The 14,133-nt window shown below is 31.6% G+C and overlaps 1 protein-coding gene across 5 annotated transcripts in view; it reads left to right on the top strand.

Moving 5' to 3' along the window:
* Nucleotides 1–14,133, top strand: part of LOC143058506 (myosin-IIIb-like) — a 90,925-nt gene that overhangs the window by 44,393 nt on the left and 32,399 nt on the right. For 2 of the 5 annotated variants that reach the window (XM_076232019.1, XM_076232017.1), the window contains exons 19-23: nt 896–1,040; nt 3,117–3,270; nt 3,814–4,032; nt 7,265–7,404; nt 12,814–12,828. In XM_076232019.1, coding sequence (XP_076088134.1) covers nt 896–1,040; nt 3,117–3,270; nt 3,814–4,032; nt 7,265–7,404; nt 12,814–12,828 — 673 coding nt within the window. Of the gene's footprint in view, nt 1–895; nt 1,041–3,116; nt 3,271–3,813; nt 4,033–7,264; nt 7,405–7,885; nt 7,922–12,813; nt 12,829–14,133 lie in introns of all 5 variants that reach the window. The other 3 variants (XM_076232015.1, XM_076232016.1, XM_076232018.1) reach the window with 3 other exon arrangements.

The following is a 14,133-nucleotide window of genomic DNA, read 5'->3' as shown; positions in this document are numbered from 1 at the left end:
AAATTTGAAAAGTCAACAACTATTTAGTATCCTTACACATGAAAATAATTTCTGGTCTTACAGCTACATGTTCATATTTTCTGCTGATATAATAACTAGAATCATGCAAATAAACTTAAAAAAAAGGGATGTAAGCTCATCTTACAAATCATGCAAAAATGACACTTTTTCGCGCAAAATAGTCGTCGCAAAGAATTTTAAACTTTGAAATTGTTGTCGCGCGCTAAAACCCCCATGGGCATTTTCAAAAGTTGGCAGGTATGATGTAAGTGTAATTGTATAGCTAACAGAGTTATCTCCCATGTTTAAATAGTATATTTTATTTGGTAAGCTTTCAGAATTAGGGAAAATTTATAATCAAACAGACATCGTTGAAGACATTGTGCATGTACCTATTTATACACATAAGTTAGTTACAATAATGTGATGAATTAGCATCCATTCAATTGAAGAAGTTCAGAGACAACCCAATACCATTCAAAATTTTCAGTAAATCATGAACACCATTTCCTGTACAAAATAAATTGATAAAGACATGAAATTTGACAAGCTAAAGAAAGAAATGAAGATATTATAAAATTTTGTAGACTGTCTAACATGAACTTTTATCTCTCAAAGTCAAAAGAAAAAAGACAGGAACAAAAATTAAATGAGCTCAAAGAAAATAACTGGAAAAAATTAGAAATAGAACCTGTGCTATGAGTCAAATATTTTTTTTCTTTTCATTTTTTTACTCCAAGTTGAAGGCGTCACTGTGACTTTGAGATGAAGAACAGCTGTAAAAGCATTGTTCCTAATTAGCTTTTTGTGTTTATTGATGTTCACATTTTGCTGTTTTTTTTCTATTAGAAAATTAAGACACTATTACTAAAATTTGATTTTTCTTCTTTTTCAGCTCAGAGAACAATTTTATAATAGGATTACTGGATATATTTGGTTTTGAGAACTTTCCAAAGAATTCATTCGAACAGTTGTGTATAAACATAGCCAATGAACAAATTCAGTATTACTTTAACCAACATATATTTGCCTGGGAGATGGTAAGTTTATTAACCAAATTTATTGCCAACTTCACTGAAAATGACAATCTCCTCTACAAGTATTAAAAAAAAATCAGTGATTAAATAGACTATTTTTTATATTACCGACTTTTGACTGCGAAGTTTATATGTTTTTTAACTGGTTACATACACTGGGGTTTGAGATCCTGTTACCAAGTCAAGTAAGAGCAATGTAAAAGAGTAAAATCAAGCATTCAATCGGTACAATTTGTTGGGAACATAACTAATCAATATTTTCTCTTTACACAACAAAATCATGGGAAAACTGCAAACTTTCCCCTCAAATTTCACCAATTATATGTTTTATTTTACTTATTTTGGTTGCTCTTACTTGACTGGATACCAGGATGTATTACCACAAGAAAGGTACAATGTAATCTGTCAAAAAATTATAAAATCCATAGGCTAAAGTTGGTAATATAAACACAGTCTTCCAATTTGTTAAATGGATTTTAATTATTTTTCTGTGTTGCTTGTTTGTCACAACTTTGGAGGTTGCTTTCTTAAGGTATCAATGCTGTGACATTGGAATTCTAATATGACATCATGTTTGCTTAGCAGTATGTTCCACATTGAATGGCCAACAGAAAATAACAACAATGCAGCATGTTTGGTGAACAATATTGCCGTTTATGTTTTTTCCCTAGCGATATGTTCATGTTGAATGGGCAACAGAAAATAACAACAATGCAGCATGTTTTGTGTACAGGATTGCCATGTATGTGTATGGCATTTGTACCCTCACTTCAGTATGCTTTGATTTATCTCAGAGTTATTGGGCTTTCAATAATCATATGTATAGGCATTTTTTGTATTGTCTTAGGATATCATCATGCAGTTTTTTGGAAAAATTTACCAAAAATTCACACATTTGTTTGAATTTGTGAAAATAAGGTACCTTTTGAATTTTTATTCTAGAGTTCTGGGTCTTTTACAATTGGATTTAAGGTAATTTTTCGCATGTCATGCACAAGCTGTAGTTTGCTTGGATCAAATTATTACAAACTTTACACTGTTGTTCCATTTTGAAAAAAAATCCTGGTTTAATAATCATATGTTTAGGCAATATTTATCATGTCTAAGGATATAATTATGGATTTTTTTTTTGGAGATTTCTGATTAAAAACCTTCTAGATCTTTCATTTTATTCTTTCAACAATTTGAATATCAGTGGCAGATCCAGAAATTATCATAAGTGAGTGCCCACTGACTATACAAATGCCTGCTCCAGTCATGCTTCAGTGATTCCCTATAAACTATTTTTTGGCCACAAGATGGGGTGGACAACTCTCTTAATCTGCCTCTTAATATGCAAAAGAAGGGCTGTAAAATGCACCTCTGGCACAGCTGTTTATTTGTGAGTAGTGCATGTAGCTTAATGTGACATAAACATTTATACATTATTCAATATACATTATATACATGATATATGCATGGTGATAGAATTTCATAACACCTGAAATCAACCCCAGTTTTTGATGGGGTTCATGTTGCTCAGAGTTAAGTTTTCTATGTTATGTTTTGTAGATTGTACTTTGTTTTTTTTTATTTTATTTTTTTTGGGGGGCAGCTTAGTTGCCAAGAAAACGTAATAGTTCTACAACTGTAATCGCTAGCCAGTCAACACTGAGGTTGTGAGTTCGAACCCTGCTCATGCTTCTTTGAATACCCCTTTGGCTTCTTCCACCTCTCTTATTTTATGTATTGAATTTAATATTGTTCAGATGAAACAGTTCGTTTGCTGTATGTAACCCTATTCTTTAGATTGATCTGATTTCCCACTGAACAATATGATTTTAAAGCTTTTTTCTTTTTAAAAGCTCGTCAGAAATAAATTTGACCTCTCTCAGGAAAATAAATAAACAGTTAAGAGATTTTGGTTGCAGTCTACCTGCTTAACCACAGACAGAGTGGCCTAGGCTTGTAGAATTGCTATCGGGTCTGTAAAAACCATCTCTACATGCTAACAGAATCCAAAAATTTAGCTCTTGGCCTGTACTAGATTTAAAAGTTAATTGGGAAAACGTAGTAGTAACAATTTCTGTACATTTGCAGGCAGAGTATAAAAGTGAAGGATTAGAGGGTATCCAAGTATCCTTTATAGATAATCATCCCTTACTAGACATGTTCTTGATGAAGCCTATGGGACTGTTAGCTTTACTGGATGAGGAAAGTCACTTCCCAAAGGCCACAGATGCATCTCTTGTTGGTAAGAAAAACATTTCAGACTGGTTTGGAAATCTCTTTTCAGTGTTTGTTCAATCAGAGAATTCCATACCAAAATTTAAAAGTTCTATGAACTCAAGAAAAATGCTTACAAATAATGAGAATTTGCACATTCTGAAGCTGTGGCATAAACTTAGCATGATGAAATATTCATTTTGGCATATTGTAACCTCTGTCAACTTTAGTGAAGATCCAGAGACAAACAACCAGCCTTGGAATTTCAAATTTGAAAAAAAAATTATACGATTTTGTATAAATTGATATTTTACGGAATTTTGCAAGGTTTTGAAATAATTGTTATTGGGACTATATTAGGTCCCAAATTTTGTTGAATATCAATGCATGACAACCATAGTAATTAGTAATTATTGCATTGATATCATCAAAAGCATTATAGATGTATTAAAACATAGATTTAAAGCATATTTCATATTTATGTATAAGATTTAAGTGTTTGCAATTATGATTTTTTCACAAGTTTCATATTTAGAACAATCATGAAAATTTCTACTTGATTTATTTTCAGAAAAATTTCACAAAAACATTCAGTCCAAACACTACAGCAGACCAAAGGGAAGTAACATAACGTTCTACGTGGACCACTACGCTGGACGAGTGGAGTATGATGCAATGGGTTTCCTAGAAAAGAATCGAGATCGTCTTCCTGGAGATGTTGTTAATATGTTACGTGCCTCAGAGAATGTAGTCGTTAAATCACTCTTCCAAACACACCTCACAAAAACAGGTAAATATACTTTATTTGTTACAGTGCCCCCTTTTTAAGAAGTGATTAGCTTAATCTTAACATTTCAACCATTATTAAAGTGTCCTTTATAGGAAGAAATTGCATATACATGTTCTAAGTAACATGTGACTCTTCTCATAATAAAACCTTATCTGAAAGTTATGTGCTTGTCTCTGCTGGATCATTTTTGTAGGACTCTCAATTATATGATAGTTTGACTGACACATTTAATAGTTTACATTTTAAAGTTTATGTTTAGTTTGAATTATATTCTTATATGTCAGAGTTATAATGATGGATTGATTTTTCATGGATATTGATTCTTATAAAGGGATACAGCCACATCTTCTTGGTATGTAAGTAAGTTTATTGTTGGCTTTTGTCTTCATTTGTACTAAGTTTTCCTTTATTGTAATGTATTCAGGATATTCATCCTTTCATTTTTATCTCGCCTTGACGGAGTCAAAAAGCGAGACATAGGTATGCTGTTTCCGGCATCGGTTCTGGTGACGGCAACAACAATATATTAGTTTGTGATTAGGTCTAGTTTATTGTGAACCACAAGTGGTAGGTCAATCATATTTGGTATGCAGTTGTATAAGCATTGGCACATCTCATTTCCATGGAGGTTATTTGACCTTGCCTCTCAGTAATGGTCTATTGACTTCGAAACTTTTGCTTATTTTACATGTATTAGTTTGTGATTAGGTCAGTTTATGGGGAACCACAAGTGGTAGGTCAATGATATTTGGTATGCAGTTGTATAAGCATTGGCATATCTCATTTTCATGGAGATAATTTGGCTCTGCCCCATTAGTCATGGTCTATTGACTTTTAAAATTTTTTAAGTTATCATGTATTAGTTTGTGATTAAGTTAGTTCAAGGGGAACCATTAGTGGTAGGCCAATGTTAATTGGTATTCAGTTGTATAAGCATTGACATATCTTATTTCCATGGAGAATATTTGGCCTTGCCCCTCAGTCACAGTCTAATGACTTTGAAACTTATCTTAGTTTACATGTATTAGTTTGTGATTAGATCAGTTTAAGATGAACTGCTAATGTTGAGTCAATGATACCCGGTATTTGGTATGCAAATTTATTGGCATTTGCAAGTATAGTTTCCATGCAGATTATATAGCCCCACCCCCTCTTCATGGTTCATTGACTTTGAAACTTTCACATAGTTTACAAGTTAATGTTTGTTTTAAGGTTTGGGAACGACTTATAATAAGATAATGGTATTTGGTATGCAGTTTTATTAGCATTGGCACATCTCATTTACATAGAGATTGTTTAACCATGTGACTCATTCATGGTTCATTGACTTTGAATATTTGCAAACTTTTGTAAGATGTTAAAGTATTGCTATTTTGATTTCAACATTTGCATAATCAAAATTACAAAAAGGCGAGATATATCTCTGTGATAACAGTTTATGTTAACTGTAAAAAAAAAAAATATTCACCGCAACACATTTGGCTTATTCCATGTTTGGCATCCTTGATCATGTGTTGTCTGTTATTGTAAAATGTTTGAAGGTGTCCATTTTAATTGGCGGGTGTTGTTTGTTGTACTGTCCCTAATGATTTTGGTAATATTTGTTATCCTTTTGATGTATTATGGAAGAGTCAAGTAATATACATGCACTGAAAAGAATTTCAAGGCTTTTACAAATAAACATACTAGTAGTATTACTACATTGTACTAGCATAATGAAAAATAAAATAAACATAAGTAGAAGAAAATGATCAATATGGCTTTTTTTAGCTATCTTTTCAGCCTTATAATTTGGTTACTTGGAAATGAGAAGATGTGGTATGGGTGCCAATGAGACAACTCTCCATCCATTTTATTCATTATCAAAGTTCTATGTTGTGCAACGGAAATCTTATGGTTCCTGACTTGTTCAGATTATATAAAGAATGTTCTCAGAACCTCATGAATTTCTGATACTGTTTTTTTTCAGTTTGGAACATATTTTAAAAACAGCTTTTTTTTTTAATGGTTCAAAGGGAAATTTCATTATCTCTTTAAATGTTTTACAGGCCATTTAAGTAAACTAGTGAGAACTAATGTTATGCGAAGGAAATCTAATGGTATTTTAGGTAGTAATTTTATACATGGAAATTTGGTTCACAAGGAAGACAATTGCACACGAAATTACTCACTGTGGATTCATTTATTTTGGTTGGCACCAATTTTTGTGGATTAAGGAAAACTTGCAGGTTTATGGACATTTAACTTTGTGGTTTTGCCAAAGTCTTTATATGTGCCTTTAGAAAATTTGTCATGTGTTGAACATTTATTTTTGTGGTTCACCTATACCCACAAAATCCACAAATAATAATGAAGCCACAGTATACCACATGATTCGGTTAAAGTCCCGGAAAACTCCGAATTCGGCAACTTCAGATTGGGTTATATGTGTGGTACTTTTATAAGAGGGAAAAGTAAGAATTTCAGTAAATTATGATCTGTACCTGTCTTCTTGGATTGTTTCTGGAGATTCCCGCGGATGGATTTTCTTCAACCAAAGTGAAAGTGAAAGCAGAAATTTGCGCGACTTCTATGGTCTAAGGGAGATAATGCCGATAGTTCTAGAACTTTGGCGATAAGAATTTGAAGCCAGTGTTGTCGAATTCGGCAACAAAAACAGTACATAATTCGGCAACGTTGTCGAATTTGACAACGTCGAATTCGGAGTTTTATTGAAGTTAGTGCCCATTTATGAAAGAATTGGATAAAATTCTTAGTGACACACCACTGGATTGAAGTAGCACTATATATGTATTTTCAACTATTAAATCTGACAAACATATTGTTTAATTGAAATGGGTAGCACTTCTGTTTGAGGGTGGCTTTGGAGATATTTTAAAAACAGATTTAGATTGAATCAGAGTGAACAGGGTAATTTCTAGTTATCACAGTTTAATTTATGAATTTGATTTATTGTTTTAAGTTGGTGACAATAGATTCTACAAGCATAGTTTACCCTAGTTGAATCCAAATATAATCACTTAAAGAAATATCTACATGAGACCATCACTATGAAAATAGTGTCATAAGAGGGTCATAAAATTAAGTAATAACAGTGCTGATTATCTTTCCTTGGATCAGCAAAGCATTTTCAAAGAATTAATGTACTGTGAACTCATTATTTATTTTAATTACATATACTTTCATAAGCAAATTTTTAATCATAGCATATTCTTTTCTTTTTATCTTTAAGGCAATCTTGCAAGTGGATCAAGAGGCCCAACCCCAGCAACCAGTGCACTAAGTTCCCCTTTTGGTTCCATGTCTTCAATCAATGTCCAGAGTTACTCATCCAAACAGTCAACAGGGTATGGCGGCATGGGTGGAAGCAAGGTGAGTTACCATGGTGATGTGTGTCTCTCAAGGTCATACTTACATGTATATATGTAATTAAAACATGAAGGTCATGTCATCGCAGTCCTTTATTAGTAAATAATAACTTTGTGGCCAAAATATTTGAATAAAGTTTGCTGAATCAGGATTGTATTTAAAATGATATAGCTATAATTTTGGATCTTTGGGATTTATAGTAGTGAAATTAACATGGTTTTAAAGCTCATATTTTGTTGTTTGTAAACTTATCTCTTGTTGTTTTGGGTTATTTTCGAAGTGGGGCTAAAAGGGGACAATATGGACATATTTACATTGTATGGTATGAGATATGGATCAAATGTCAGTATAAAATGACTAATGATTTACAGTTAATTTGATAGCCTCACATTTCTTCATTCAGAATGAGATGAGATGAAATGTATTCAGTAATATATATCGAATCTATTAATAAAATTATCATTGCATTATTTTCTTATTGAAGTATCATGGATCATCATCATCCAAGTATTTGTACAGTGTAAGTTTGCGGGGCACGCCATTTTTTTATTCAGATATATAATTTTGCACACTTCCCAAAACTCTGCCCACATTCCATACTTGTTGGCTTTATAACCTATATGTAATCTATTTACTAACAGTTTAGTAGAGGATTTGGATTTTTTCTATTTACCTCTTTTCAGCTGTCATTCCATTTTGATTCAGCTTTATTCTTTATCTATGGATTTTGTTCTTTGGTTTTTAGTTGATAATAAAATTAAAAAAATGAAGTTTTTGATTGCATTTCTTGAAAATTAAAAAAATTAACGGAACCAGAAAGTAGATTACCGGTGGTAGTTATCTTAAAACTGTTTAAATATGCTTTCCTGTTTTCTTTCATTGGTATATTTTAGTTTTCAATTTAAGATATGGGAAAAGGTCTTATTGTTACAACTTTGGTTGTCTCCTGCTAGCAGGTGAACTAAGAGGGCAAAGGTTGTATGATCATCAGTTTTGTCAAACTGAGGACTTTAAATTGCTATTTTTTTATTTTCTACTAAGCATTGTCATTTAGTAGTCAGACTTTAAGAGTCAATGATCACTTATTGATTTAGAAAAATGAGCCATTTATGTGGGCTACTAACAATATCTATAGAATAGAAACTGGAATATAAAAAAGAAGATGTGGTATGATTGCCAATGAGACAACTGAAGCATACTAAGCCACTCTAGCAATTTATTAGGGCCCCGCCGACGGCGGGTCGCCCTATAGTGATCAGTCTGTCCGTCCGTCCGTAACACTTTCGTGTCCGCTCCATATCTAGAGAACCGTTATGATTTCATACTTAATACTTAACATGATTATTAACCAACACCAGAGGGTGTGTCATGTTGTATGTACAACTTCCTAGGTCAAAGGTCAAGGTCAAAAACTTTGGTTTCAGTTGACAACCCCGTGTCCTGTGGTGAAGATCGTGTCCGCTCCATATCTAGATAACCATTATGATTTCAAAGTTTATACTTGACATCCATTTTAACAACCACCAGAGGGTGTGTCATGATGTATGTACAACTTCCTAGGTCAAAGGTCAAGGTCAAAAACTTTGGTTTCGAGTTGACAATCCTGTGTCCTGTGGTGAAGATCATGTCCGCTCCATATCTAGATAATCGTTATGATTTCAAAGTATATACTTGTCATACATTTTAACCACCACCAGAGGGCGTGTCATGATGTATGTACAACTTCCTAGGTCAAAGGTCAACGTCAAAAAAACTTTGGTTTCAGTTGACAACCCTGTGTCCTGTGGTGAAGATTGTGTCCGCTCTATATCTTGAGAACCGTTATGATTTCAAATATTATACTTGACATCCATTTTAACCAACACCAGAGGGTGTGTCATGATGTATGTACCACTTCCTAGGTCAAAGGTCTGTCTGTCTGTTGGTCTGTCCATCGCTAACAAATTTGATCCACATTATATTTTGAGAGGACAGCTGCTATTATTTCATACTTTATACCTGACAAACATTTTCAACTTAACATATATATTAACCAACACAAGAGAATGTGTCATAATGTATGCATCCTAGGTCTAAGATCAGTCTGTCGGTCTGTCCATCCGTTCGTTGTTCTTAACAAATTGTGTCTGCTCTACCTCTCGAGAACCATTAATATTTCATACTTTATACTTGGTGGGTCATAATATATTGAAGGCATAATTCTAAAAATATGTGACAAATATCAATTGGGCAGCACCTTTAAACATATTGTTCAAACATCAATCCATATATCCAGAAGTCACCTTAGAGTAGTAAACAATGAGTTCACATCATGCAGTCATATCACTATTATACTATGAAAGTAAGATGAGAATATTTATCAGTTTTAACTTAAAATCTTAGATCAAAATCACACATGAGACTATGTAATAACTTCAAATAATGCTTCATATCAGATTATCCATACAACTTATTTACCCCACGTTATTGACAGCGGGGCCCACAGAGATGGCTCCCATCTCAATGATATCTAGTATTTCAACAGCTAACTAATTTCTTACATTTGCTATAATGATCTATACTGAATTGACCACTTCTAAAAAAATTCATTAACCGATGAACGATTTTTTGTTGTAATTTATAGGCTTAGTTCTTGATTATCGTATATTAGCGAGGTATAAATGAGGGTTTGGATGGGGTTAAATGATTAAAGAATAATGCCCTTAAAAAATGAAGATTAGAGAATTACGGGCATTAAAAATGAAGATTAGAAAAAAAAGGGGTTAATTTTTTGAAGATTAGAGAAAAAGGGGTTAATTTTTTAAAGATTAGAGAAAAAAGGGGTGAAAATTAAATGTTTACAGAATAACAGACCCCCCCATCCAGACCCTCATAAATACATTTTCAATTTGGTTTGCGTCATCAAATAATTTTCCTTAGAGAGTGGTAATTAGAACAAAGGTCGATATTTTTATATGAGATGGTGGTAATGATATTGTGACGAGGGTAAAATTTGTTTTTGATTTAACTTAGAAATTTTAGTTGAAATTACACTTATGAAAAAGGTGTGTGATGTTAGAATTTTTATTTTTTTATTATTATTTCAATTTATCTTCACTTCAGTATATATGTTGAAAAGAATACAATGAATGCCCTCAGCTTTCACCTAACTATGCATATATATCCTCCAAACATCATTTCTATTATTTGAATAAAGCTGAATTAATGAACTTTAGTCAAATTCATATTTCATACAAATACTGTCTCCCAGTTTTAGCCTTTTTATGGTCCTATTACTGTTACATATCACAGTTCATTTAAGGGAGTAGACCTTGGTTCAGGGAGATAACTCTTTAAATCAGTTAAGCGTTTGTAAAAGTCAAGTTCATCAATGTATTTTAAGCATTTACTTGAAACAGATTGAAAATAATCTATGTAACCTAGAAGCTTAGAATATATTTTTGAAAATGGTTGACACAAACGTACTGAGGATTTTAAGAGTTATTTCCCTTAACCTAGGTCTACCTCCTTAATGTTCCTATTACTGTTACATATCACAGTTCATTTAAATATCCACAACAATGCCCATGTCTAAGCAATGAGTATTTCTATGTAAAAATTAAAGCATAAGACATTTTTAAATATTCCAGAAATTAGCGCTACTCTTTGCTTTCAAATATGCAGCAGCTTTTAAAGAAGTAGAAGATTATTTTTATCCAATATTTTTTTTTCATTTTGCACCAGAGTCTGGCAGAGACCATTACATGTGTTTACCAATATCTTGCATGTGATCAGTTTTAATTTAAATTTTATCAACAGCTTTTTAGATAAAAATGATATCCATTAAAACTTGAATTATTCAGGTTAGCCTCAAATATTTTTAAGGTAAAAGTTATTTGATTTGAATTTTTCTCAGCTAAATCAATATTTACTGTAACAATAACTAGCTTTCTTGTTCAAATATAAATTGAAATGAAAATTTGCAAGAAAAGAGGTTAACACAAAATCAGTTTCAGTTATAATGGTTATTAGTTGTCACTGAATAATATATTATTTCAAACCGCAAATATAGGATTATGTCTCTTCAAATGAAGATTTTTGATGGAATTAAGGTGGTACCCAACACTTTCACTAAAATTAATTTGGCTCGTTTAATTTTCATAAAATTTTGTCAAAGTATTTACTTTGACACTTAAACAAAAATATAAAAATTTTTAAAAATTTGAACCAACCGTTTTGTCAGAAAAATTACACTGGTTATATAGCAATTTGACAAACACCAATTTTGATCATTGAGAAGCTTAATATTCCTTTTACAACACAACGTAATTAAAATGTTAAGCCGACTTTACAGAGTTATCTCCCTGTAGTGTTAGGTACCACCTTAACTGTAGAATCTATTTCACACTGTTTTCTTATTACATTCATGTTATTTTACTTTTTGTTTTAAAATTAATTCAGTCAACATTCAAATGTCAGAATAAAATCAATAATGAATTCATTTGGAGAAACAACATGAATGAGAATCATTTTGGTAAATATTACTGCAGAATTTCTGTCTTTAAAGGACTTCCAATCAACAGAAGAAATTTACTCCTATTGAACAAGTTTTCTATAAAAAAAAAAAAAGGTGTGATTATAAAGAAAATGTCAGTTAGACAGCAAACAAACAACTGAAATATCAAAACACTTATTCATCGAATTCTGACAAATGTTTTATATTGTGTTATTTCATTAGATAAGGGAGCTACCATTTGATTTTTATGGGGGGGGGGGGGCTAGGATGAAATTTAAAAAAAATAGGCAGGACAGGAGTTTTGAGTAATAAAAAAAAAGGCAGGATGACAATTTAGGTAAAAAAAGTCAGGATAAACTAATAAAAAAAAAAGGCAGGACCGAATAGAGTGAAAAATAAAAAGGCAGGACAGAGATTACAACTAAAAAAAAATGCAGGACAAAATTTTTCATCCTAGCCCCCCCCCCCCCCATAAAAATCAAATGGTAGCTCCCTAAGAAAATGGTATTGTTTGTCTCTATTATGAAAATCAGTAGAGTAATGAGTAAAATAAGAAAAATACAGAACTCCAAGGAAAATTCATAATGGAAAGTCCCTTTACAAATCGCAAAATCAAAAGCTCCAACCCATCAAACATATGGATAACAACTGTCATATTCCTGACTTTGTACAGGTTTTTTCTTAAATGTAGAAAATGGTGGATTGAACCTAGTTTTGTAGCTAGCTAGTAATCCTCTCACTTGTATGACATTCAAATAAATTCCATTATATAGATTCTGTCAGTAAAGCAATCATTATGACAGTACAAACTTTGCTGACAAAAGTGACTGTGTATACAGGATTATTGTAGTAATGCCATGTCAACAGGATTGTTGTAAGAATTGCTTAAAATTTGAATTTATCTTGCCTCCCTACAGATTTACAGCGCCCTAGTAAGTAACTATCTATAGATAGCTTATATCTATTTATAGACATTTGTATCTGTTTTTAGAAATCTATTTATAGACTGTATGCATCATCAGAATCATCAATTAGACATCATGTCATCATCGTAATTATATTTTTTAGGGTCTGCACGGGGTTGTTAAATTGTTATTTTATATTTTTTAATGTTATTTAAAAATAACTTCACAATTTTTTTTCTAATTTATTTTTTTATTTTAATTGTGTTATTTTAATTTTTGCACACATTTTAAAATTTAAATTGTTTTATTGTTAAAAATGTTTTGCACTAATTTTATAATTATCCAGGTTTAATTTTCTGAATAATCAGAATTTATCAACTTAAAAAGTCTTTAAAGTTCACCCCTCATTGGCCCTAGCCTGTCTTTAAATATTCACATTGTTGCTTTTTATGTATTTGGTTAATAGGAAGTACTTACTAATTTTTTCATTGGTTTATCCTATTTAGAATTCAGAGTTTTTTTCTATAATATGTGTGCTTGAGTGCTTTTTTGGTTTGTTTGACTAATATCAAATTTGAACACATAGTTAATAAAATATTATTGTTTTATTATCAACACTAACATTTTTTTTTCTATAAGCTTTAAAAAAAATAAGCTTTAAAAAAAAACACACACATTTCAATCAATTTGCACATCACTGCTTTTAAGTATATATAAAAAAAAAAACAAAAAAAAACGTTATATATGTTGCTTTTTATAGTAAAGGAAAATTGTGCTTTCTGGTCTATGCATCAGACTGATAGTCTATTGTCCTGCATCAGGTTAAAGTTTTTGTTTAAGATAGTTTGTGGCAATTAATATGAAACTGAAGGCCTCAGTGGCAGAGTGGTCTAAGAAATCAAATTATTGTATCACTATCCACTCAACACTGTGATTGTTAGTTGGAAATTAGGATTTTTACCCAGTTTTCATGGTTCATTGAATTTGGAAATGGAATATGTTAAACAAAAATTAAGGTTTAGATAATTTGTGGTGTCTTCAATTTGAAACATAGTACACATGTTCATAATGAAGTAGACTTAAATATATGCCAAATTAAAGTGTTGACCCAGAATACACGTTTCACCTATTCACATTTTGCTGAGTGATGTTATTATACCACAATCCATGAGGTTTCATCAATCTTTTAAGCCATAGTTATTTAATTTTTACTTCAAAGGCAATCGCACATTCCTTTCACATGAATAATAGCTATTGTTATTTATTCATTGGGACAGTAGACTTTGCAAAAATTTAAATGGTCAGGTTAACTCCAACTGAATCTTGGGAAAG

Source organism: Mytilus galloprovincialis, chromosome 14 (assembly GCF_965363235.1).
Source record: "Mytilus galloprovincialis chromosome 14, xbMytGall1.hap1.1, whole genome shotgun sequence".
Classification (NCBI taxonomy): Eukaryota; Metazoa; Mollusca; class Bivalvia; order Mytilida; family Mytilidae; genus Mytilus; species Mytilus galloprovincialis.
This window is presented reverse-complemented; position numbering and strand designations above follow the sequence as displayed.